Source organism: Coturnix japonica, chromosome 1 (assembly GCF_054131305.1).
Source record: "Coturnix japonica strain WE chromosome 1, WE-NBRP24, whole genome shotgun sequence".
Classification (NCBI taxonomy): Eukaryota; Metazoa; Chordata; class Aves; order Galliformes; family Phasianidae; genus Coturnix; species Coturnix japonica.
In genome coordinates, this window is record NC_140663.1 from 45,544,307 (window position 1) to 45,569,775 (window position 25,469).

Here is a 25,469-nt window from a genome sequence, read left to right on the forward strand (position 1 = left end):
TGTCATACGAATTTACAGCTACAGCAAGACGTAATTCAGCTGCTATGAGAGCAGTAATGAAAAATAACACCAAAAAGGGACTGACGTGGGCATCAGCTATAGCCTGCTCCAACAATTTAGAGCCTCTCTCAAGGTAGTCAGAACCAGGGGACGCTGTACTTGTGTGGGCAGCTGAATTCCCCACAGCTGATAAGGAACAGCATTTGCCAAAGCTGTTCACGTATTACATGGAAACCTACTCCAATCCAGAGAGTACAGGTTCTTCACAAACACCAGCAATCCAGGAAGTGCAGTTGAGAAGTTAAAAACACCACCAATGAATCAATTACCTGAGCATAACACAGCAAAGAGTTTATTTGTTTTACTTAGAAGAGGTCTTTGGCATAAGTCACTGGACACACGTATATTAAATATACAAATGCATCCCAAAGGAAACACAGAAGGCACGCATTCAGCCATGACACTCTTTCAGAACCACCCCCCATTCCACATCAGAAATAGCAAGCTGTAAGCCCTGGTTCCATTACTCTGTTTCCAAAACCAAGACTGGCCAGTATAGGTCCCACAGTGCACCACATGGATCAGCAAACCCAGGCTGAATGACCAAGAGCGAACAAGATCTGGAGAACAGACAACCTCTTGGGATTGTCCAGGCTCAGGAAACAGACTCCAGAGAGCTGACCATGTTCTTCCCAATAGCAAAAATCAAATATCTCCCATCTTTCCCACTCCCTTGGAAGGTTAATGACTTGGTTATGTTATTCCAAGAGCTGGCTTCTTGTGCTAGGACAAAATGACATATGAAGACTGCTTTAGACACTGCTATGCCATCAGCCTCCATAATGGATCAGTTCTTCTAAGAGAACTGATGAGCATTGCTTCTCACCCTTCTGCCCCCAACACCATCAACAACATTTTATCTGTAAAGTGACAGAGGTTCATTTTACAGGTCACGGCCTACTTATGAAGAACCACAGTTAGCAAAATAAGCACAGTCACCTCACCAGGACTCAGACCTGTTGCCACTAAAGCAGCCAAATATCCAAGTTCAGCTGATCTTGTCTGCAAGGAAGAACAAGTTCCACCAGAGTCTGAAACATCCACTCTGGAACAGCGAGGTTGCGTGCATCCCTTAAGAGTCATGCTGAGTCCCGTCATGCAAGAAAGCAAGTTTGCTCTCTCCAATTCCATAAATTAATAATGCGTAATAAGCCTGAGGGATTCTATGAGACACTGGAGTCAAGGCACGAGATTAGACTTCTGTGACTTCTAAACAATAAAAGCAGGGAAGGGAATTAAAAACTAATGAACAATCACTACGTTTTAGGAACCGTGTGGCAACAAAATGGAAGACAAATTGATGAGAGATTCGCACTAGAAAGGAGATCCTGTTAGTTGACAAGGCTAAAGAAAGTGCTTTCACATTTCCCATAGGAAAAAGAAAGTAAAGTAAAACATGTTAATCAGCAAGCACAGAATAGATGAAATAGCAAGTGAAATCAGCTTCTCGGGTGATTTAAGTTACTCCACCCAAGATGAAGCAACAAAGACAAAAAGCCTAAAGAGAAGAAGGACTTCCTGGAAAACCTGACCAGATACATTAACACAGTACTTAGTAAATCAGCCTATTGCACTGCTTTAAAAATAAATAAATATCTTAACAGTCTGTGAGAACAAGGAAGCAACAGGTGTCAATATTCCTATCAGAACAAAAAACTGGAACCATGTTGGCTTTATACATTTCTCTCGAATCCCTGCTAACAAAACGAAATAAATACCATACCAGGAGAGAAAAAAAAAAAAAAAAATCCCCCAATTATTTGGAGAATAATGGAAACATGGCAAAATCAAGCCATTTTAGGCAGTTGTACATATATATATATGGCAAATAGCTTTTGGCACATAAAATATATTTCTCATGTGTTAACTTACTTTTGTGTCCAAGTGATGGCGTAATTTCCAACACCTCTTCTCTTCCATTACCAGGAACAATTTTATTAAACACTGCTGATAATAGAAGCTGACAGACCTAGCAGTAAAACTACAGCCTGTTCCCAGAAGGCTATATAGAATAACTGGATAGAGTCACAAGCATTTAACCTACTGACTGAAAGTGCATTTAACTTAGAGCACAATACCTTTGGTATTACTCGAGGTATTCTACAAGGTAAAACCAGAGTAAAACAAACCTTCTTGCTGCTGAAGTTAAATTCACTTCCAGGAAAGGCAGTTAATCAGTCAATCAATCCATTGCATTTTATCATCAACTACAGGCAGCTGTTTTAGTGTAACAATTAACACTGCAGCCCAGCACCTGGAAGAGCCTTTGGAGCAGTTTGTTCTGTGCTGGTAGAGCAGCAGTTGTCACCGTTGTACTTATGCACTGAAATAAACTCATCAGTGTCTCAACACGAAAAAAGAAAGAAAACTAAACCTATCATTTTGTGATGCCTGTATAGCTTTCTTGGAAATAGGTATGTTACCCTCCAGGTGTCTACTATGATTAGGATTTATTTCTCTTAGATATCTCAAGGGGGCTTAATTATGACAGGAAAGGATATAATTTAGATGGCAAGAAAGCAGAGTGAAGCATCAATCTGCATACTGAGGAAACAAAAACAACCTTGTTAGCGGCAGAACTGGAAAAGAGCCAGTGAACTAGAGGGCAGTGGTGTCAAACAGGTCCCTTACAATGAACAGCTTCACATACCATAAACCTGTCACTTGGAAACATGATGGCTGAGGACATGTGTGAGCCAGGTCTGTAAAAGGTGGCAAGGAGATGAGGAATAGGAGTGGTCAGTACTACATCTGACAGTGGAATAATTGGGGTCACTCGATGAAATCATCAAGTAAACCATTAAAATTGCCTGAAGACTTCTTTTTAATACCACACAGTGATCTAGGGATCTATTGCCACAGAACACATGGGGGCTAAATGTATAAAAGGATTTTTAAAGAAGGACTAAGTGCATTCATTAAGGCCGGGTCCAGAAGGAACTGCCAGTTTAGGGAGTCCACAGGCTGCTGGAACAGTGGCAGAGAAAGACTTTCGTACCCAAGCTTTATATTTTATGCTTCTGTGATCACCTGTTACTGGGTGCCCTCAGAGAGAGGATAGCAGATTAGATGGCCTTTGGTCTAATTACATGCAGTGTCTCTTATGGATCAAAGCCCACGATTTAGGCATTTTTTTTAGAGCTTGGAAATGTTAGCCTGAGGAAAAAAAATAATAAAAGGAAAGAAAGAAAGGAAAGAAAGGCAAGGGAAGGGAAAGGGAAAGGGAAAGGGAAAAGGAAAAGGAAAGGGAAAGGGAAAAGGAAAGTGAAAAGGAAAGGGAAAAAAGGGAAAGGGAAAGGGAAAGGGAAAGGGAAAGGGAAAGGGAAAGGAAAGGGAAAGGGAAAGGGAAAAGGAAAGGAAGCATTTGAAAATCGTGTCTGCCTGCCTTGCTTCTTTTCAGCCTCAGAGATGTGCTCCTTAATCGTACAGTCTCCATGAAGGGTAAAGTACCGCTCACTTAGCAACAAACAGGATTTTATAGCAGCCATTTGAAGGCTGTGTGCCTGCTCCCAGATCTGCCCACTCTCCCATGTAAGGCATTTCTTTGACCCAGTCTCAGCTGCAGGTTAAACATCCCCCTCATTCTCCAGCGCTTCTCTTTAACAGATCATTGCCGAATCGCTCTGTTTGACTACTGTACTTAGGACGTGAAGAAAACAGTTGTTAAGATACTAATCCATTGGCCTCTTCTAGCTAAACCCTTCTCCCCCGACCACTAGTTTCTGTGTGGATAAGTGACAACAGGAATCTACAGGAAGACTCCTCAAGGACAAAGCACTGCTATGCTGTCTGTAAACATCACTGCTTCGCCCAGAATTTGCCACTGACTGGACTTTGACTTCCAGCCGGTCAGACCAATACATTTCTGCAATGCAGTAGAGTAAACAATGCAACACAGTGATTCTGAGTCTGTAACTAAACAGACTGAAGTAGCAGCACAAGTAAGTCAGAACATCTCCTGCATTTACCTGGACACAGAGCAAGCTCTGAGACCCAGTCATCACAGTTGTTTTTATGTACAAAATCTATATGCACACACACATATGGAATAATACATTCATCATTAACCCTCGTTTAAGGGACCAGCCATCCAAAGTCTATGTTTCACCCAGTAAATGTGATTTAACTGGGGGTGCCAGCTGCATCCAGGACGACACGGTGGCTTGACAGACCACCGTGTAAGGACAAATCGATTAACATGTTACTAAACCAGCTTGTTCAGTTTTCAGTTTCCCATACAATCAAGATAAAACACAGGTAGATTGTTTGCTTTTATCACTCGTGGTGGAGTTTGGACCCAGGTTACCTGGAATGAAAAGAAGTTAAAAATATGTTACAATTAAGTAAATAAGATCCAGATAAAGTTTGGACTCAAGCTTTAATCCTCGCTAATTATGATATGCCTTGTGTTAGACCTACATCACTCTGCATTCTCTTGGGGTTTTATTTCCTTGTTCTGTGAAATGAAGAGATACTGAAATAATAGCAAATACAGAGTATGCTGTGGAGAGAGACACAGGCTTTGGCCTGTACCCAGTCCAGTGTCAGTGGAACTCTCGGATCCCAGATGGTGCTGAAAAGCAGTTTGGCCATGACTTGAGTGGAAGGTTTTCCAAGCAGAAAGGGATGAAAACAAAAAAGAAAGGTCAGGTCATCTCACCCATCAGATCACAACACACATTCTCACTGAGCTTTTCCCATGTTCAGCATCAAACATCTCAAATGGTGCTGGGAGGAGTGGTCCTTGAGAGCAGCTCAGCAGAGAAGGACCTGGGGGTCCTGATGGACGAAAGACTCAACATGAGCCAGCAGTGCGCTCTGGCAGCCCAGAAAGCAAATGGGATCCTGGGCTCCATCAGGAGAGGGGTGGTCAGCAGGGATAGGGAGGTGATTGTCCCTCTCTACTCTGCTCTTGTGAGGCCCCATCTGGAGTACTGTGTCCAGGTGTGGAGCCCTCAGTACAAAAAAGACATGGAGATTTTGGAAAGGGTCCAGAGGAGGGACAGGAAGATGATCAGGGGGCTGGAGCACCTCCCCTATGAGGACAGGCTGAGGGAGTTGGGTTTGTTCAGCCTGGAGAAGAGAAGGTTGCGGGGTGACCTCATTGCAGCCTTTCAATACCTGAAGGGAACTTACACCCAGGAGGGGAGTAAACTCTTCGAAAGGGCTGATAATAGCAGGACACGGGGAAATGGTTTTAAGTTAAAAGAGGGCAGATTTAGGTTGGATGTTAGGGGGAAGTTCTCTACTAGGAGAGTGGTTAGGCCCTGGAACAGGCTGCCCAGGGAGGTTGTGGATGCCCCGTCCTTGGAGGTGTTCAAGACCAGGTTGGATGGGGCCCTGGGCAACCTGATCTAGTAAAGGTGTATGTTTGGTGGCCCTGCTAGGCAGGGGGGTTGGAACTACATGATCCTTGAGGTCCCTTCCAACCCGGGTCATTCTGTGATTCTGTGATTTCCTTTGCAAGAGAAATCTAAAGACTTCGGGGTCCTGCAGTTAAGCAGCATATAATGCTGCCCAAATTGTTATCTTCTGAGGGTTTAATCCATTGCTCACACTGTAGATTTCCTCCTTCTCCAAATGTCTGTACTTTTTAACACTTGCACTTTATTGCAGCCAGATTCTGACCTGAATGCCCCAGCAGACGTTTTTCAAGCACCGTACTTAAGTGTGTTTGCATAAGCTTTTGCAAATAAGTGAGCTCTGCTGTACTCAGGGCTCAGCTAGGCTCACACAATGTATATCGCATATATCCTGAGGCTGTATGTACTGATAGGGGCAGCTGCATGGCTTGCAGCCACTCTGAACAAGGGCAGGCCCGGCTTAAATGTTTCCACCGAAGGAGGGGGGGGGGGGGGGGGGTTTACATCTCTCATGCAGTTGGAGCCAATGATCAGTACAGGAAAACAGCCTGATGTTACTGACAGTCTCAACCTTGCTGAAATGAGGGAAAATTCAATCCAAACACTGCCCTTGAACTGGGCTTCAAGTGAATTATTTTCATGTGTCATGGAATCATTAAGGTTGGAAAAGATCTCTGGCTTTTTTTCTACAGATCCTGCTACAGCTGGAGCAAACACAGTCCTTGTGTGTACCCAATGTCATTTCCCTCTTTCTTTTTACAACGGGAGCTAAAATGACCAGTTACCACCAGTCTGTGATCCCACTTGGGCTGAAAAGCACTGGTGACAACTAAACAGCTATTTCTGCCCACCTAGATTGCCGCTTGCAGGGGAGAAAACAAAACATAAAGCCAATGCCTTCCAAAGACACACTGCTTTCTAACCCTTGCAGTATTTCCCAGAAACTGCACGCAGACCTCAGTGTTTTTGCTGATCACAGCCTGCCCAGCAGCAGCATAAAATTAACAACGTTCTGATCAGGTTCAGTGCTGCTGTTGTGCTCTGAAGCAGGCAGTAGTGAAATCCAAGAATTCTGTAGATTTGATGGTGTGGTTTAAGCAAACCTTATGAGACAAAACACAATCTCTATGCACTGTAGTAGAGCAACACCCAGAGAAGTTAATTTGAGTATGTAATTCAGGACATTACTATCTGTATTTTCTCTTGTTTTGTCCTTGTATTTTCCAGACTCCCCGTTCTAACTTGTAGTTATCATTTTCTTGCATGTAAATACCCTGTCAGATTTTCAGAGACTGTTCATCCCATCCTGGCTTGTATTCTTTTCAACATTTGCTCTTACAAGACTGAACCGGACATTTAGTCTGCTTGAATAGCGTCTTTCAATTACTCTGCAAGCTACTTGGGATGTAGATCTGGTCTTCCAGTACATTTGCAAGCTGTGATGTGTCTCTGTGGTACTACCGAATTACAGAATTAATGGTGACTTTGGAGGATGTGTGCGCAGGCAGGCCCAAAGGGCTTAAGTGTTGTTCTCCAAAGGTAAGGGCAACCGTTTCAAACTGTGAAGCTCTGAATAATTGCATCCTAACCTGACTGCATATCTAGCACCATCTCCCTCCTTCATTTCCACTTCATACCTCCCTTCTGTCACTCAGGGTATTGCAGCATCAGTTTTGACTAGGTCTGCTCAAGGACAGCTTAAAGTTTTAAAACGTTACAGGTCATACAGTTTCCTTCGAACAAAAGGTCTCCTGTTTTTATCTTTAAGATGGAGCTTTATTCCATATCCACGTTCAGGATGCTTTTGTTAAATGCTAATGACGGATCAAGTAGCTGCAGGATCTTTTCAGTTTTTCCTTTCTCATGAGTCTCATCTCTCTAATGTGCCCTCATCATCTCCGTTCACTTTGGAACCACCAGGCCAGTGAAGCTTTCTTTCACAAGCAGTGAGTCAAACGTAACGCACAGTGATCTTCCCTCAGCCTTTGACATGGGATGACCTAAGCCTACTTGCACCATACTTCAAAAGCTGTGGAGTCTCCCACTGTCACTGGAGCAGGCAATCTCATTTAGCATAAAGCAAAGCAGGAAACATTTGCATTAACTTCTTGGAAAGACCTGTCAGGAAGAACACAGCAGGAAGGTTGGAGAATGGAACCTCTGCTGCTTCCCTGTACTTTCAAAGTGGCTTGCCTGGAACCATCCCAGGTCTCCCAGGTTCAGTGTTTTGTGTTCTTTTTTGTTAAAAGAGGTGCCAGCTCTCAGGAAGTAGCAGTGACAGTTAATAAAACCTGAATAAAATAGTATGATAGTGTATGGAGTATGGAAATGGTCCAGACCAAGCTGGCATAGATCCACTGTGTTAAAAGGAGACATCCCTGCTGCCCTGACCTGTGCAATGCCCAGAAAGGCTCAGCACCCCAGTGTCCAACTAGAGAAATCAGCCTCTTTATTGCCTTAATCTGGACCCAATTTTGCCTTGACAGTGTGGGAATCAAAGCTGTCTGCTTTAAAGCAGTTGACAACAACAAACGTGGGGAATGTCTGATATTATGAAGTGCTGACAAATCAGAACTTACACAATTCTCCATTTCTGTCACTAGAGGGTAGTGCAAGTCCTCAGGTCCAATCTTCTGAAAAGAAATGCCCATACATCTGGCTATAGGTCTAGGAATTTTCTTTTTCCTGGCCCTGAGGAATAGGGCCCAGCAGCACATGCTGTCTGCTCAGAAAATAGTGATGGGATGAGAGAGTAAAGACCAAGGTTTACTTCTGCCTCCCTAAATGCCAAACACATCCTAAAATGGGTCTAGTTTAGTCTCAAATAATCAACTTATGCCTTCATATAGTTCTCATCTCTTATGTTCATTTGGCATTTTTGAGTCTGTCTTTCATTTAGCCAGAAATACTTCTAAGAATGTAATCAATCACAGCCTGGGACCTTGCTAGTACCTTGCTTTTCTTTTTGCTCTCTGGAGAATATCTTCCCACATCGCATCACGGTGGTCCTAAAGGAATTCATGTTTTTACTCCAACATTTTGAATGTATCAGAACACAGCATGGCCAGACAAGCTGGAGAGAAAATTCCCTCCCTGAACTAGTTTATTTTCCTGCTAGTGCAAGATATAATGACATCCAACACACCTCACTGGGCGAGAAAGACAACCAGGATGAGTAGTTCTTAGTTTTACTTAAAACTGACAGAGCATCTGAGATGTTAACAATGAACATGAATTAAGAGAAATTCTTATCATTTGTTTTTTTCAACCAAATGAAGCCCTGGAAGAGCTCAGTGAATATATCGACAACTCCTTAGCAAAGAAGGGAATGTTCAGATCTAATGCTTCTCCATAGCTTCTATTTTCATGACCCTCATTTCCATTTCAAAGGGATACAAAGGAGCAGGTTTAAAATACTTCCACCTCCTCCATTCCTTTCTCTCTTACCTCAACAGAAACTTGTTTCCTTCCTTCTCCACCAGTAACCCTGGCACAGTAAACACAGTCGAATGATAAAAGCCAAATGATGAAAAGAGGGGTTACACTGGAAATCTGTCTGCACGCTGCTAATCACTACAACACTAAGCACACTGTTGCTGCTTATCAGGACACTGCACTTAAAGAAATGTACACACAACCTGTTTTTCACAAGGGGACACTCATCTCTTTATCCCACATCTGCTTAGTGGGAAGCATCAGAAAGCACACACACGAGATGTAGCAATCTTACAGTAAGAATGCCATTAAATTGCCTTTGGAATTATGCTTAGTTTGATGCAACTTCTACTCTTGTTTGATGCTGTTCATTTTAGTACAGAGGAAACTACAGGATCTACTCAGGTGTCTGTGTTGAATACATTTGCACCAATCAACCAAACTCAGAGACAGCCTAAAACCACAGAAGCAGAATGTGCTGATAGGAGAAGTTTTACCTGAGATGCCTTCAGCGCTCCGAACACTGGCATGGCCCATGCTGAGCCTCTCGTATTCCAGTTTCATATTCCCAAGGTCTTCCCCTGAGTGTCCTTCACTGGCAAAAGAATTTGCTTCAATGCTTGATCCTGGAGACCGTTTGGCCTTGCGACTAAAAATCCCACTGGCAAACCGCTTTCCTTGCTTTGAGTTGGCCTGTGCATCTTCTTTCTTCACCTCACGAATGGACTCTCTGGACTTGGATTTATTTTTCAGGTCCATGTGTAATCGGGAGAATAGTTTCTGAGGGCTCCGATTCAGCTTGTTGAAGTTCTCCAGAAGTGGTTCAATCTCTGGGAGTTCTTGTTCTAATGTGATCAAGTCATTCAGAAACTGATTTAATCGTCTCTTAGACTCACTTGTTTCTTCCCTTTCCATATTATCCTGATTATCCTGCCTGTGTCGTGAAGCCCAGAGCCCATCACCACGGGTCGCCCCTGCCACTAAGCCATACTTGGGATTAATGATCTTCCGAGCCACAGTGGAGGAATGAAAGCCTTGTTTCCCAATTCCATGAAGGTTTGGATTAGCAATACCCAATTCCTTGCAGAAATTAACTTCCTCTGAGATGGCGTAGAGCTCACGAAACTCAATGTCAAACATCTCCACGTGCTGTCCTGTCAAGACTAGTAGGATGTTTCTGTCAATATGGGATGAACTCCATGTGAAGCTAAGAATAGGAAACAGAACCATAAGATTTTTGAGTGCATATTTGACCCAGCCCACCCAACAATATCTGAAACACTGTGAGAATACACAGCATTGTGCTATTTACCAATATGGATCAGGATAGATAGGTGAAGTTGTGTATTATTGTGCTTCATTAGGCACGCAGACAAGATCTGGAAGAAAATACCTGAAAACTCCGAAGAACAGCATACCCTTTTAAGAAAGCAACTGGAAGAGTCTCCAGATTGTAAACCTCTCTGAAAGGAACTGACTACAGTGGCCAATGCAGCGTGGCACTGTTTCTAGCACAATTGAACAGTCCCCTGGCAGGGACTTGTTCTGTTCTTTTGGGAGCAGTTTGTACTCTACACTACCTTCTCTCTTATCTTACGCCAATTTCTACAGATGCCAAACAGATTACAGAGAGGAGGATAAGAAAATGAATGACATGAGAACAAGACTCACAAGCCATTCTTTACCTAAGAAGAATGTAGCTCTGCCTTATGCAAGAGCAACCCACCTGTATGATCCAGTGGCCACCTTTTCACCATCTACCATCAGGAATCGAGATGCCAATGTACCTCTGATCTTCCCTGTTGGCATGTAGAACCCAACTCCTGTCACAGAACGGATGCGGATGTTCTAACCAGGAAGTAAAAAAACCAAAATTTCATAATAAATAGAGCAAAGAATTAGATAACTGCCAATTCCAAGTCTTAACACATCACTCACTTTATCTCACACCTTCTGGGACTACAGCTCATCATTAGACACCAAAAATCAGAAGGGCTGCAGAAAGGAAAGCGGAGTGTTGAAAACTCTATTGTTATCATCTTTCAGTACAAGTCACTCCTATGCATCAGTTTATAGCCCTGTCCAATAAGTCAGCATCTTTGTAACTCTGTCTGCTGTCTTCAGCTATTCATCTTAGCCCACTGACAAGACAATGCTTTCCAAATGAAATGATCTGCCATCTCTAGTCATGTGCTGTAGATCAGAAGGCCCAACCCAGTTCGGGGGAATGAAGCTCTGAGTCACATCTGTACTCTCTGAATCCCAATTCCTATTCCATGGCATTGGTGAGCTCTTTTCCAGACAATGTCAGCAGAACCACAAAACCAAGGAAGTCTGCAATGCCTGTGCAATCAAAAAGACTCAGAAAGTATTGTACGAGGCTTAAATTAGGTTATTTTAGGCTTGTGTTCTGATCCCAACAACATATAGTTTGATAAAACTGGACAAATTACAGGAGTAGGTAGTTTAATTATTACAGAAGGGGTGAGGAAACAGTTGTACCATTCAAAACATACATAGATGTTTCCTGCCTGTTACAAACAAAGGAACCCTGGCATCGTTTTGCTAAGAACACCAGTTCCAATGTCTACCTGCATTCATCTCTGTTCAATGGAGAGTGAAAAACACAGAATTTTATTGTGAATAAAAGGTGTGGGATAAGTGTCTCCGCTGATATCCCAAACAGATCAGCAAAGAAGTATTTCTGCAGATAGAGAAAGCAAAACTTTATGAAATGTACTGAAGTAGTTGGAAGAAGGTATTAGCCCCCAAACCTACAAATACTAACACAAAGCAGTACTAGAGACAGAGATGAAAACCCAATTTCAGGTTGCCAGATTTTCTACAACAGATTTTTATACATGCACATAGTATAAAAGCATATTTACATGTTAGAATGTGAGTTATTCTGCTTAGACCAGTGCTGAACTCCATGGGTCCTGGCTGCTCAAGGATGAATTGTCAGACGGGTGTACATACATATTGCCTAACATTAAAACATAAAACAAACAATGCTCCAAAGCACTCACTGCCAACAAAGTTTGGAGCAAATTATCTTGTCACTCTGACATGCAAATTTGGACCGTTTTCTTCATACCATCTGTTTCTCTTAAGAATTCTTTAACAATGAAAAGCTAAAAGGTATTGTGATCTGGAGTAATAAATATAGCGTTAGCAGTCAGACAGTCTCACGTGTAATCACAGTTCTGGCAGTATTCCCTGTTACGTTCTGTGAAAGTCAATTCACCTTTGCCTCATTCTTCCCCCATCTGCAGAACAGGAGAATCATGAGGATTTGGCTAGCGCTAGCACAGCCTCAGATCCCACATAGAGCTAAGTACTATTATTATAAACCTAATTGACAGCTTAAATATCGATAGGCTGTAGAAATCAGCATGCAGGAATGAGTGATTATAAGAATGTGGATTTCTGTCAAAAAACAGTTTTCTGAATGTAACTCTTACCTTTTGAATCTGTTCCTATTTTCTTCAGTAAAATACAGTGGTGGCAGCACAAATTCTGACTAACAGTAACTGATGATACTACTATTTTGCATTCATCTATTGCTTGATCTGTCTGCAGTCCTGTGTGGGCATTAGCTAATTAATCCTCCCAACACCAATGACAGTAGTATCGCCCTGTTTTAAAGATGAGAAACCTGAGAGACAAAAAAGATGAAGTGACTTGCCCAAGGCCTAGACAGCAGTGAGTCATTCGTGTGGGATGCTGAATGCAGGTTGGGTAGAGCACAGGAGAAAGGCTGCCCTTTCCAGTATTTAGAATAACATTTGTAGACGACTGGCTGGCCGCTTAAGATAATTGCCTTTTCCTTGCCGAATAAAGCTGGATTTGGAATTTGCCAAATAATGGAATCTTGACTACAGGTGTCAATGAGGACATCTGTCCTTCAAATCAGCCGACAGCTCTGAAATGTCATATTCCTTTCTGAACTGAGGAGCATCAGCCTGTGTAAGCAGAATGTTTCTTAGCATGTAACAAGTGTGGATTTTATTGTGTTTGTACGTTATATCACCTTCTTTAGGAAAAGAGAAAGCACATCTTGAATTTCTGCAGTAACTGGGCTATGCTTAATATTGAGAAAGGCACAGAGGGGATAGAACCAAACAGCTGAACACATAAACCTCCTTGAACAAAGTAGTCACAGGAGTGTATAAACGCATCTTGAAATGCAGAAAACAAGCACAAAGTCATATAAACACCGAGTCACTTAATAGGTTATTTGTGTAATGTTTCCTACTTTGAAGGATCTTGGAGCACTTGAAGACTAATATTTCAAGCTGCATAGAGAAAGAACAGCCCTGGGTTCATGCACTGAAGATTACACAACAACAGAAGTGGAAAGACAAATATAAATGAGGTAAGATTTCAGCCATTTTCTTTGGGCACTAATGTTATTGTATGAACAAGTATTTGGGGTAAAGGACCAGTTAGTTTCCAGGTAGAAGAGACTTTTCCAAACCTGTATTCTTGTAGCAGCTTGCTTAAGTTTGGTTACATCCTGCCTCATCTAGGCTGCAGTCCATGTTAGGTTTCCACATTTCCTTTACGCAGACTTACACCACTCCTCATTGCAAGCAGTGACTAACAACTCACTGGCAGCAACTTAATACAGACTGGTAACACTCCAGCCTAATTAATACACACAGTAGAGGAATCAGTCTTTCTTGATTTATTGTGACACACTTTTAAACCTTGTGCTGCATCCGCAGAACGTTAAATTAGACTCAACTGAGAAAGTCAGTAGTATGTTGTTACTGACACTTAGTTGACTACTAACAGACCCAGGCAGGAGTGCCCACAAGCACAGGGCATGAAGTACGTGAGATGGACTCTAAAGTTGGGTACTGCAAGTATTTTCACCAGGGAATCCTTTATGTCCCCCTGCTCTTAGACCTTCTAACAACTGATAGAAATGATTCAAAGGAAGCAGCAAACTGAGTTTCCATTGGGATGAATGGCATGAAAGATTTAAATCAGATAAAGGACAGGCAACAGCCCATAGCAGTAGATGTTACGTGACAATAGCTCAACAGTCCCTTATACTGACTGCTTTGGAGATTTTGTTGTTGTTTTTTGTGTGTTTCCAAAAAGAAACGCTTGTAAACCACTGTTCTTGAAAGGTCACAAACAGCTTAGTAGAATTTTCTAGCAGATAATTAAAACAAAACAGCACTGCATCACATCACATTCAGCTTCTCTGTTGAGTTAGAACTGGATGAAGAAATCTGGAAGGTAAGACACGAAAAACTGGAACAAAACTGAAAGAAATGCTTTAGGACTACCTAGAGAGAGGAAAGGGAATCCTTGCTTGCTAGGGAAACAAATGTAAGAATTAATATGAAAGTGAACTTCCTGCAGATACCACATTCCCTGCATTTCCTTAGAGCTCTAGGTGAACTCCATGTCTTTAAGCAAAAGTGTCTCTCATTGAAGACTTGACTAGCAGAAGAGCAGGGAAGAAAGCACCTCTAAAAACTGGTGACAACCCTCACCCTCAGGCCAACGAGAAGAGGACGTTTTGTGGGGCTATGTATTTTATATCTATGAAAACTTTGATTCATTCTGAGCTCAGAAGAACACCCTTATGTCAAACATAACAAAAGTCTGGCAAACCACGTCCTGCAGGCTCAAGAAGCCACGTGACTCATACAAACAAGACATGCTCACATTACCATCTCAGGATGAATGTGCAGATGATTGAAGTTAAATGCATTTTTAATGATCTCTGCCCTTCATGCAAAATATGAGATTTTCTCATTTCAAACATGAAGTCAATGCAGAGTCTTTGTAGAGTGAGATACAGTCTTCCTACACCATTTTCCCTGCTGTGAGACTGTGGGAGGATGGTGATACCTTGCCATCTTAAAAAAAAAAAATAGCCAGGAATTTTGTGAAAATGCCCAGCACTATATGTAGACAAAGAGCAAAATCCAGTGTTAGCAGGAAGCCATCCTGTACTGGGACCATTAACTGTTCACTCTGCATTGGATGAAGAGACCTATGAAATCAAAAGGACAAGAATCACAGCAGTCTGAGCATCTGGTGATGACAGAAGACAGAATAAGCACCCTGAAGCTGCAGCAATGACAACCCATAGTAATGTGTCAATTCTTTCTCTCTCACATGAGAATTTGACACTAAACCTCATAGTTATCTCCCACATTGATGCAACTTTCTGCAGAAAAGCCGGTGCTAAAAATGTAAACCAAGCCCAGACACATTAGCTCAGTGAGGTGGGGTAAGTCCTCAAGGGAGAGACTACATCTTGCTTGAGACTCCTTGGTTATTCAAAGCCTGGTATCAGACTATGATGTTTTCTCACCCATACAGCAGCACTGATACATCCAATAAAGCCTTGCAGGAAAGCATGACCAACAAGCTGCTCCCCGCCTTCTTGACCCTTACAGTCACACTAACAATAGGAAGTTGGGCAGGCTGGTAAGAGGCCATTATCCTTGAGAAACAAGTGACCTGCTTTTCCTTACAGGAAGACTCTTCCCAGTCTTTCCATAGCACCACAGAAAGGAACAAACTGCACTGACCTTAACAAAATTAACTAAAGCCTCCTTAGCTGTACTGGAAAAGAAACATAACATCCCTAAGATGGGAGTTTATGGTACAGGATGATGTAGCTGGGAAAACAAAAAAAGGCTAAAGGGCAACAGTCTGTGGGTTGGAAATTTGCAGAAGAGTGAGGAACTTGATTAAAGAAGAATATTAAAAGGTTCTTCCTTGGTGGAAATCCTTCAGCTCAGTATGAGTCTGAAGAAAAACACAGCAAGTGCTGCTGCTGCGAGAGAAGCACAGAAGAGACTTAAGAGTTTTCTAGTGCTTTTGATGGCATCATTTCAAACTCTGTCTGTTTGGAAAGGGTGACTTTGTGATGCAACAACACTGCTGCAGGACCTAATCACTGCTTCAGCGTGTCTTTGTAATAACTGGAGTGTGAAGTGTGTGCAGATAGCAACAGAGAAAGAGGTAAGATGAAAAGCAGGAAGAATCTGCCTACTTTTTAAAGATGGAGAAGGCAGCCAAGAAGGAACGTGTCTGTCCAACAGCACTGCAAGTTCTTCTAAAATGCCAGAGCACTCAATCCAAGGTTTAAAGAATGCAGTATTGGAGTCATCATTCTTGCACTCGATGACATGGTGAGAAAAGTACTGGAAAACAAGTACCAGAGCAAATGGAACTACTGCTCTACTTGTATAGTCTTCTACAAAAGTGACTTCAGCCCAGGCCACAGAATACCTCTGAAGCTTGAAACAGGTCTGTTACAACAATGTCTGTGTCTTGCTTTCGAAGACACCAGAGGAAAGAAACTTCCATCTCTGCTTTGGAGAAAGATGAGAAAGCTACTCAGCTGGATGTCTTTTCTGATGAAGAAGTCTAGAAACCATGAGCAGAGTGGTAGTTCATAGGAGCACTGTTCAGAAATATGCAATTCATTTTCACCCACATTTAAGATGGTACTGCTGGAATGGTTAATATAAGCCTCTTTAACCTTCAGAGCTTTTTGTTTGTTTGTTTTTAACTGTTGAGTGTTTGTGGAATATCTGCCAATCCTCCAGGCAAAATGGGACCTTTATTATTATTATTATTTATTTATTTTTAATAAAAAACAAACAAAACTACTCTGCAAAGCAGTTGTATCACAAGAGTGGTGAGTCCTGCACCCTGTAGATTGTTTCCAATCTAGTGACTTTTCCAGTATTTGGAACAAATCTGTAGTAGTGATAGTGACTAAAACAGTAAGCAACAAAATAGCAGCTACAACCATACAAAGGATTTCGGTTTGAATGCAGTGTAAAGAGATTCTACTATAGGCGCTTCTGCCAGCCAAGCAAGGCTGAGTACTCTGCTGTGGTGTATGTGCTATGTGAAGACATACTCCAGTATAGAACTATTTACTCTGTAGAACATATACAGAGAAGCTGTTCTCCCCAGTCCCAAATGTTCTCAGGAAAAGAAGGACTATAAGCTTGTTCAGGCCCAGATGAGCACTGCTATATAGGAAAGTTTTGATTTCACAAAATATTTATATGTGTAATGTTACGGTTTGCTTGGAGACCAGTTACTCAAATAACTACTATAAAAATCTGGGACTTTCATGGGAGACCTACAGGAATTTCCTCAAGCTGATTTCTTCCTAAAAGAAATATACAAGTCACAAGAGCCAAAAAACCTCTGCAGATTTCTGCTTCAGGTGAAAGGCAAATAATCTCTCCAAGTGAGTTACAAAGTTCATTACAATTCAGGAAGGCCACTTAACTGCAAAAAAAATAATGATTCAGTCTTGAATATCTTACCCGAATCTGCAAGTCACTGAGGTCAAGGCATCTGCACATTTCCAGAAAGAGTTTCACACCATCCTCATCTAGGATTATGTAGACTGGGATCCAGCGCTTATATGCTGCATTAACAATATCTCGGAAGATGTCCCGGTCTGTAAATACATCCATGACCACTGCAATGATCTAGAAACAAGAAGACAGAAGACAAGCAACTAAGTAAAATATTAGGAACTGAAAAGGAAGCCCATTTCAATGATACAAAATAAAGGAGAGCACTGACACCAGAATGTGAAAGAGCACTCAGACAGAAGTATGGGATGTATGTGCCCAGGTGCTTCCAATAACCCTGTAACTTCCTGGCATGGCTCCTGCTGCACTTAGGAAGAAGGCAATAACTGTCTTGGAGGGGTCTCCTTCTAAGGGAAGGTAGCTGCTTCAGCAGCCTGAAGAATGCCGAAGCCAAACACCCATTTTTAATCCAGCACTGTGTAACTCTCTTTGCCTCCACTAGGATCCACTTAAACAAAGAGAGACACTGATAGAAGTCTAAAAAAGAAGAGTACAAAACTCAGCCATAACACTACTCAGAAGGTGAGTAATGGAAGAATAAATGCGCAGAGGAATCAGAGCATGACCCCTAAGCTATAGTGCAGAAAGCAGACAAAAAGAACTCTGCTCTTGGGGCTGGCTTCACAAGGAATGTTGTACAGAGCTCAAATATAAACATAATTGTAAGGAAGCGACGGGGGCAGACATTCAAGATTTGGAGGCAAAATGATCATTTGCTCTCTTCACATGTACATTTTTTCTGGTATGAAATGCATCCCTCTTTCCAGACACAGATCTTATATAAAAGCAAGAAAGCAAAAGGTTGCACTAACATGACAGACAAGCCTGAACATTCATAGGATGAGTAACAACAAAAACAAGATGACTGTGGGCAACTTTTATGCTGACCTTACATGTTTTGTCTTCCTCTCACTTTCTGTGTCTTTAATACCATTAGAAGAATCAATTCACTTTTCCTCCTGAAGGAGTAATTCCCTGCAGCATTCTGAAGGCTATGAATGAAGGAAACTGCTGCTCTCCCCACCCCTACGAACCATCAGCTTGGTAGATCAGATCTCTCATGCTGATGGTAGGTTGGGAATAGAGTGGCCTAAATTCTAGCTTCCCAGGTGCTGGGGTCACAGCAATGAGCTGAGCTGTGCTGCAAATAGCATGTAATGTGTGAATGGAGCTGAAGACTACACTGAACAGTAGAATTTTCTTCAGTTGACGTTTGGAAAAGGTGCAGCTCCAGTTGCAGTAGCTCTTTGTGGAAGGGGGGATAATTCTCACCAGGCACTTCTCTCCTTTGAAAATGCCCGTGAGCAAAATGGATGTGGGAAAGTGATACCACAGTAAATGTCCTCTGTTTTTGTTGAGTCTCTGTCTGTATGGCCAACAATAACCAACAGCTCTGCTCTGTCACGCTCCTTCTGTCAGCAGTGCTTACACAAGCTGTTCTTTATTAGAATAAGAAAAACAGCTGACGTGTTTATGTTCATCATTAACACAAACATTCCTGATACAGGTGAACTATGGAGGAGGTATATTATAAGCTAATTTTAAGTCCTTCAACAACTTCTATTAGGTTAGAAGAACTGAATTTCAGCTCCCACCTTGATTCTTACTTTCTAGCTAAATGCAGCAAGAGGCAAGGAATGTAACCTCTGAAAAATACGCTGAAATTCTGCCACTTTACTCCTCAACAAATTCACACACAGACACATTATGACTTAAGTTTTCAGGTATTAATTGAGGCATGCTGTGCTTTCTTAACCCTTCACACACTCTGGTCTGGACGTCATTACTCAGCAGCAAGAACGCCAAATTAAATTCATTTGAAATAAGAACATTAGCATAGGGAATTGATGAAAAATAGACAGAAGGAGTAGGAATGTATTTTTTTTCCACCCCCTCCATCCACAAGGAGACCAATGACTGTAGAAATTGCAGCACACCCTGGCCAGACCATTGCTTATTAGTACTGGCATTGCAATATGAAGGAACAGTAGCCTGCCAGTTTGGCAACTGTTCAAGCTTCTTTGCAAGGCTATGGACTTAACCTTAACCCATAAATATGGAAACTAAGCCCATAGGAAAAGCTGATGAACTGCCTTACAGATGGCTCTTTCAAGACTCAAACTGTGAGAGGGGCAACTGTGCTGTTGATGTTAGTATTTCCAAAACCCTGACACTGCAGATGATCTGTCAAGATAACTTAGGAGCGTTCTGAAACACAGCAAGTCAGAGCATGAGCGCCTGCCCCCTGTAGGAGTCTTTCTTTTCCCCATTCCTGTCTCTGCCCTATGGATAATAACACTACTTATCCATATCACCTATAGGTATGCCTTGCTCTGCATGGGTATTTACAGATCAACAAGCATTAACTTGCCAAAATCACTGTAGCAAGATAGCTCAATTAATGTATGTAAAACATTAATGATAAGCCACCCCTAGACATGTGCCAAATATTACTAGTATCTCTTTAGGGCCACTCCCTCCTGAAAACCAAAACAAAGCAAAACTCCAAAGCAAACAAACAAAACCCCCACTCTAATCTGTTGAATGAAAAGCTCCTACCCAGAGATTTTATTCTCTAGGACCAGCTTGATGGAACACAACAGGGACTTATCTAAGAAAAAGACCATTAAACACCAAAATGACTATTAAACATGAAACCACCTTTGGGCTGGGAGGGGCACAGTTCACCCAGCTGATGAAAAATACCTACAAAGAAATTAATTACCTGTAGGTGCCAGGCCACAGGTATTGAAAAGAGCAAAGTTTCCCAGTTATAAAATTTGTGGAGGCATTTGCAGCAAAGCACAAGGATGCAAGCAAGAGCATCAGCAAACCAGAGCATAAGCATTTTACAGCTTCTGGTTCTTCTGTGTGACGGATTGCACCGGTAGTGAAACAGGATGACAGAGTGTGCATGTAGTGCTGCAAGGAGGGAGTGGAGAACACCCTCTGGATAAACATCTCTCTGGAAAATTTTCTGTGCTTCCCAACAGATTTGCTTTAAACAAGCATCTGCAAAAGCTCTGCATGCAGAGGGTGTGCTTGCAGAGTGGTGGCGGGGGAGAGTGCTGAATCAGAAAGCAGAAAAAACAGGAAGCAGCAAAACTAAGAGGAGTGAGGTGGCTTATGCTGTTGTCCCTTCTCCAGAGGTGAGATATCAGCTACGAAAGGGGTAATTGCACAGACAGTCTTTCCTGGAGATTTCACCCAGACCTAGAAAAACCTTGTCACTGTCCCCTACTTCTTCCATGCATGCTCTTGGAGCGTCATAGATGGCTTGTTTTCTTGCCAGAGGTGCACTGTCACCACTAACAGTCCCTTCCAGTCCAAGACAAACAGAAGGAACAGCTGCATATTGTCTGGACTCTGTCTGCCTTGCAGTTAGGGCTGTATTGGATTGCAAACACAGAAAAGAAAACAATCCAACCAGCTGTCCTATGTGAAGTTACCTGCATGTACAGGAGGGTGGCTAGAGCAGCACCACTACTTGCCTGCCCTCTGGATAATACACTGTGGTGGGGCAGGAAAAAAAACAAACCATAGCTAGAAAACCGTGATGCAGGGCTGGAGAGTGAACCCATTGCAGATGTCAGCTTTGGCAAACTGCAGTGTGATGAGTGATGAACTGCATGGAAAACCCAGTGAAGAATGCTTGCTGTGGCAGTGGGCTCCTGCCACCCGGCCACCTTGCGTGTCCCCAGCCTGGCCTCTCTGCCTGGCTGACCAACACGTGGACATAGCCCAGCCACAAAGGCACAGAGGTCACTCCCTACCTTCTGCGCCTGTTGGATCATCTCCCGCACCACCTCCTTCAGGTGGGGCACGTTCTCCTCCTTGCGAGGGTGCGTGAAGAGGGCCACTCGGCTGATGCCCCGATAGAAGGTCTTGTCAGTCCAGCCCAGGTCCAGTGGTGGTACCTCCGTGTCCGAGAGCTCAGGCCAGTAAGCCAATGAGACAGCCTTGCCACTGGGGCCTCGCACCACCTTGCTGCTCTCACAGGGGTCATCATAGGCCCGCCAGCTGCCCCGCAGGGCTTGCAGCTCCTGGCTGGAGAGGAAGTCCTGGAGACGCTCCTTTCGCAGGGTCTCCCTGTAGGCAGCCTCACCTCGGGTCACCAGTGTCTCCAGGGCCCGACGCTGCTCCTCGCTATAGTAGAAGCAGGCCTGGGCATCTGTCACCTTCTCATTGATGTGCGAGTCGTCCAGCAGGAACACCTGGGAGTCCGCCATGCTGCCGGCATCCGCAGTGCCGGGAGGCTGTGGAAGGAGAGAAGGGCAGGGCCGGCACCGCCTCACCTGGCCTGCCCGAGCCCGCCCCGACAGGTGGAGCAGCCGCACCGCCCTGTGCCGGCCCCCTCACGCTTCTCTGGTTCACTAGGGACATGGCTGTCCCCTTCATTCTGGCCCCCTCCCAGGCCTGCCTGCCTGCAGCTCTGACCACTGGGGGACAGAGATGGTGGTCCTGCAGCATGGTGAGCCAGCTGGCCCTGACCACTGTGCCTAGGGAAAGCCAGGCTGGAGCTGTTGCTGTGGCTTGCAGGAGAATCACAGAATGGCTTAGGTTATGTTTAGGGGACCTCATAGCCCACCCTGTGCCTGGGCAGGGCTGCCACCCCCTTGCTATGGCTGCCAAGGGCCCCATCTAACCTGGCCTTGAACCTCCAGGCATGAGGCACCCACGGCTCTCTGGGCAGCTGTGACAGTGCCTCACTGCACTCTGAGTAGAGCATTTTCCCCCTAACATCTACCCTAAATCTCCCCTCTTTTACTTTAAAGCCATTCCCCCTCATCCCATAGCGTGGAGGTGTGAGAAGGCAAAAATCTACTTAAAAGAGTTTTTTTTTTCTTTTTCTTTTTTTCCTTTTCCTTTTTGAAAGTGACTGCATTCATCAGGAATGAAGCAACACCGGTGTTGTGTGCCCCTATGGCGCAAGTGGTAGAAGTGTCGCTCTGCAGCACAGAGGCTCAAATCCTGGGGGTTGGACTCGATGATCTCTAAGGTTCCTTCCAACCCGCACGAGTCTATTACTATTACTAACACAGGCAGAATATAACAGTGGCCATTTGGCCCAGCTGGCTGCTAGCCGGCCCCCTGCCAACCCACCAAAAGAGTAGCTCAGTGACTCCCAGAAAACCCAAAAAGCAGGAGGTGGGTGCCCTGTTTGCAAGCAGTAGGATGACAGAGCGATTTGCCCAAGGCCACCCAGCAGGCCGGTGTCAGAGCTGGGAATAAAACTGCGCTGCTCCAAGACTCTGTCTGGGAGTGTGAATAAATAGCCTCACACGTGTCCCAGCTGAGAGACTGGGGGCTGTTATGTTAAATGATTAATTTTGCGTGGTGTATGTGATAGTTACTAGGGGCCCTAATCAAGATGCAGGCCCCATTGAGGTTTGCAGTGCGTACACAAAGGATAAAAAGCACTCCTTCCCCACTGTAGCCCAAGGACAGCACAGACAAGAGATGAGCAAGGAAATGGGGATAAAGGCAAGGCACTGGTGATATATAAACATTCAGAGGCATTTGCAGGGCTTTTCATATGTGATTAGCCCTAATTGCTCACATACAAAACGTAGCAACCGGAGAAGCAGAGCTGGAGGAGCTGCTCTTTGTCTCCTCCCTGTAAGGGATCACCCGTGCTCAGAGTTTGTTACTGAAAAAATATAATGGAGGAGGTGAAACACTGCAGCTCTTCCCTGATTTTCTCTCTTAAAATGGGAGAGTTTTAGCATTCTAGAATGTCATCGGTAGCTCTTCCTGTCATGAAATTCACCTAAAATTCGAAATTGCAGTTTTCAGAATCTACTCCTCTGCCTTTCAAATCTCTTTAAAAAATATAATTTCACTATATGCCCCTTTAGCTTAATTATCGTGGAAACAGGGCTTATGTTGCAGTGGTGACTCCATCTGTCTGCTTGTCTGTCCATCTCTATTAGCTTCTGAACCCACTGGCTGATTTCAAATGAAGGTGGCAAAGGCATAATTACACCCCTACAGTTTTTGTGAAAATAAAGAGCCTGATAGCAAAAATAGAGCCTATCACAGTCCCATGACAGGGAAAGTTGCATTAAGGGTTCACGCCTAATTAGACTTCAAAGATTCCATAAAAGTTGAAACACTACTAAGTTCCTGAACTGTTATGAAAAGCTTCAAATGCAGTTTATGCCATGTTAGACACCCCAGTCAGTCAACCACAACATACAAATACACAGGAGATGCTGCTTTGTTAGTGTCACTGAACTACTTTGTTTCTCCTCTACCAGAGGCTGCCATCAGCTCTGCTATTTCATGTGGAGCTAAGTAAAATCTCTTTAATCCGGGATGCTCTATTCAATTGTAGCTGCACAATGTAAGATTTTCTGTTCAGCGAAGACTCCCACACAAAAGCAACGGTGGGTTCACAAATGTATGTTTAGTTTTATGTTTAGAAGCAAGTGGATGTTTCCCACATCCAAGTGAAAGTGACAGAGATTTTCATCTTGCTGTGTTGAAATGTTTAGCCCCCATATCTCTCTCTCTAAGACAAAGTGTTGTCTGTATGTTGATATGAGAAATGGGGGCATGGAGCTGTGCAAAAGCTGAGAGAGACACTTTTCCTATGCATGCATGGTGTCGTCCCCCTCTGCTGCCTGCTCTCCCAGCTAAACATTCCAAACACAAGTATTTTCCATATAAGGTTTTAAAAGAAAATCTGATGATTCAATCCCTTTTGATATCCCCTGACCCTCTGGCTGACAGCTTCACCTAAAAGGCAAAAAGAACTATGGAAACAAGCTGCTCTTGCTGTCCCAGAGACAAACCAGCCCTCCAGGACTGCAGACTAAACATAGCAAAGAGGGAGGGGGAATTGCGCCCGGCTGAGGCTGACAAGTGAATTCCAGTTTCCACTCTAGATGAGGTTCATTACTGTTTCAGCTCAGGTTTTCCATTCTGACCTTAGCACTGGCTCGAGTGAAAGGAAAAAGGGGAATCCTGCTTTAGGATTTGGCTGAGGCTGCTGCAAATCCAAGCAGACCTTCGATGAGATATCAGAACTTAGATTTATTCTTTGTTGTTGTCTTGTTTTTCCTAGGGATTACTTACTGAAGGGGGTGCCTATGATTGGGCAGGGTTGGATCTTCCTTTTGACCTTTGCCCAGCCAAGTCCCGGTTAAGAATCACAGAATCACAGAATTGTAGGGGTTGGAAGGGACCTCTAGAGATCATCGAGTCCAACCCCCCTGCCAAAGCAGGCTCCCTACACCACGTCACACAGGTAGGTGTCCAGGCGGGTCTTAAATATCTCCAGAGAAGGAGACTCCACCACCTCCCTGGGCAGCCTGTTCCAGTGCTCTGTCACCCTCACTGTAAAGAAGTTCTTCCACACATTCGTGCGGAACTTCCTATGCTGTACTTTCATCCCATTACCCCTAGTCCTATCCCCACGCACTACTGAAAAGAGACCAGAATCACCACTATGGCTCCCACACCTCAGGTATTTATAAACCTGGATCAAGTCCCCTCTCAGCCTCCTTTTTTCAAGGCTAAACAGACCCAGTTCCCTAAATCTATCCTCATAGGGGAGATGCTCCAGGCTCTTCACCATCTTAGTGGCTCTCCGCTGGACTCTTTCCAAGAGATCCCTGTCTTTTTTGTACCGGGGAGCCCAGAACTGGACACAGTATTCCAGATGAGGCCTCACCAGGGCAGAGTAGAGGGGGAGGATCACTTCCTTCGACCTGCTGGACATGCTCTTTTTAATACACCTCAGTATGCCATTGGCTTTTTTGGCTACAAGGGCACACTGCTGGCTCATGGTCAATCTGTCGTCCACCAGGACGCCCAGGTCCCTCTCTGAAGGTCTACCTGACTTTTCTGGTCTAGTTCCAAAACATTTTCCAAAGGAAGTAAACTAACCTATCAGGAAATATTGCCTCTCACTGCAACCCTCTCCAATCCCATTACAGTGCTTTAAATCTACTGCCTTCAAACACCTCCCACGCATATTCTGCTTACTTGGGCCTAATTGCTTCACTTTCCTTTGCAAGGCAATTCAGGTTGTGCTTTAGATAAAGATATGACACCTTATATTTAGCATTAATTGTAACTGTGCTCGTCCATACATCTCTCTTACCCATCCTTCCTATGTAATTTCAGTCCTTAAATAGCCCATCTCATGAGATAGTCTTCGATAAACCTCCCAGCGGTGTTTTGCTTGTGACTAACTGCTACAGGCTCTTGTTATACAACTTTG

At 43.6% G+C, this 25,469-nt stretch overlaps 1 protein-coding gene across 1 annotated transcript; it reads right to left on the reverse strand.

Annotated features, from left to right (window-relative positions):
• Positions 1-329: 329 nt before the first annotated feature.
• Positions 330-21,513, reverse strand: SACK1F (scaffolding CK1 anchoring protein F). The gene is made up of 5 exons (XM_015860482.3): positions 21,013-21,513; positions 17,186-17,353; positions 10,585-10,706; positions 9,356-10,065; positions 330-4,366 (listed from the first exon to the last, which is right to left on the reverse strand). The coding sequence occupies exons 1-5, from the start codon at positions 21,466-21,468 to the stop codon at positions 4,302-4,304; spliced, it is 1,521 nt and encodes a 506-aa protein (XP_015715968.2). The 5' UTR covers positions 21,469-21,513; the 3' UTR covers positions 330-4,301.
• Positions 21,514-25,469: the final 3,956 nt, after the last annotated feature.

What these genes read in the sequence shown, in the direction of transcription:
- SACK1F (XM_015860482.3), bottom strand. Translation starts at nt 21,468, where the DNA reads ATGGCGGACTCCCAGGTGTTCCTGCTGGACGACTCGCACATCAATGAG. An exon ending in TCAGTGACTTGCAGATTCGG is followed by an intron (nt 10,707 to 17,185) that starts GTAAGATATTCA and finishes CTTCCTGGTTAG; the next exon opens with AACATCCGCATCCGTTCTGT. An exon ending in GAGCGCTGAAGGCATCTCAG is followed by an intron (nt 4,367 to 9,355) that starts GTAAAACTTCTC and finishes TTTTCATTCCAG; the next exon opens with GTAACCTGGGTCCAAACTCC.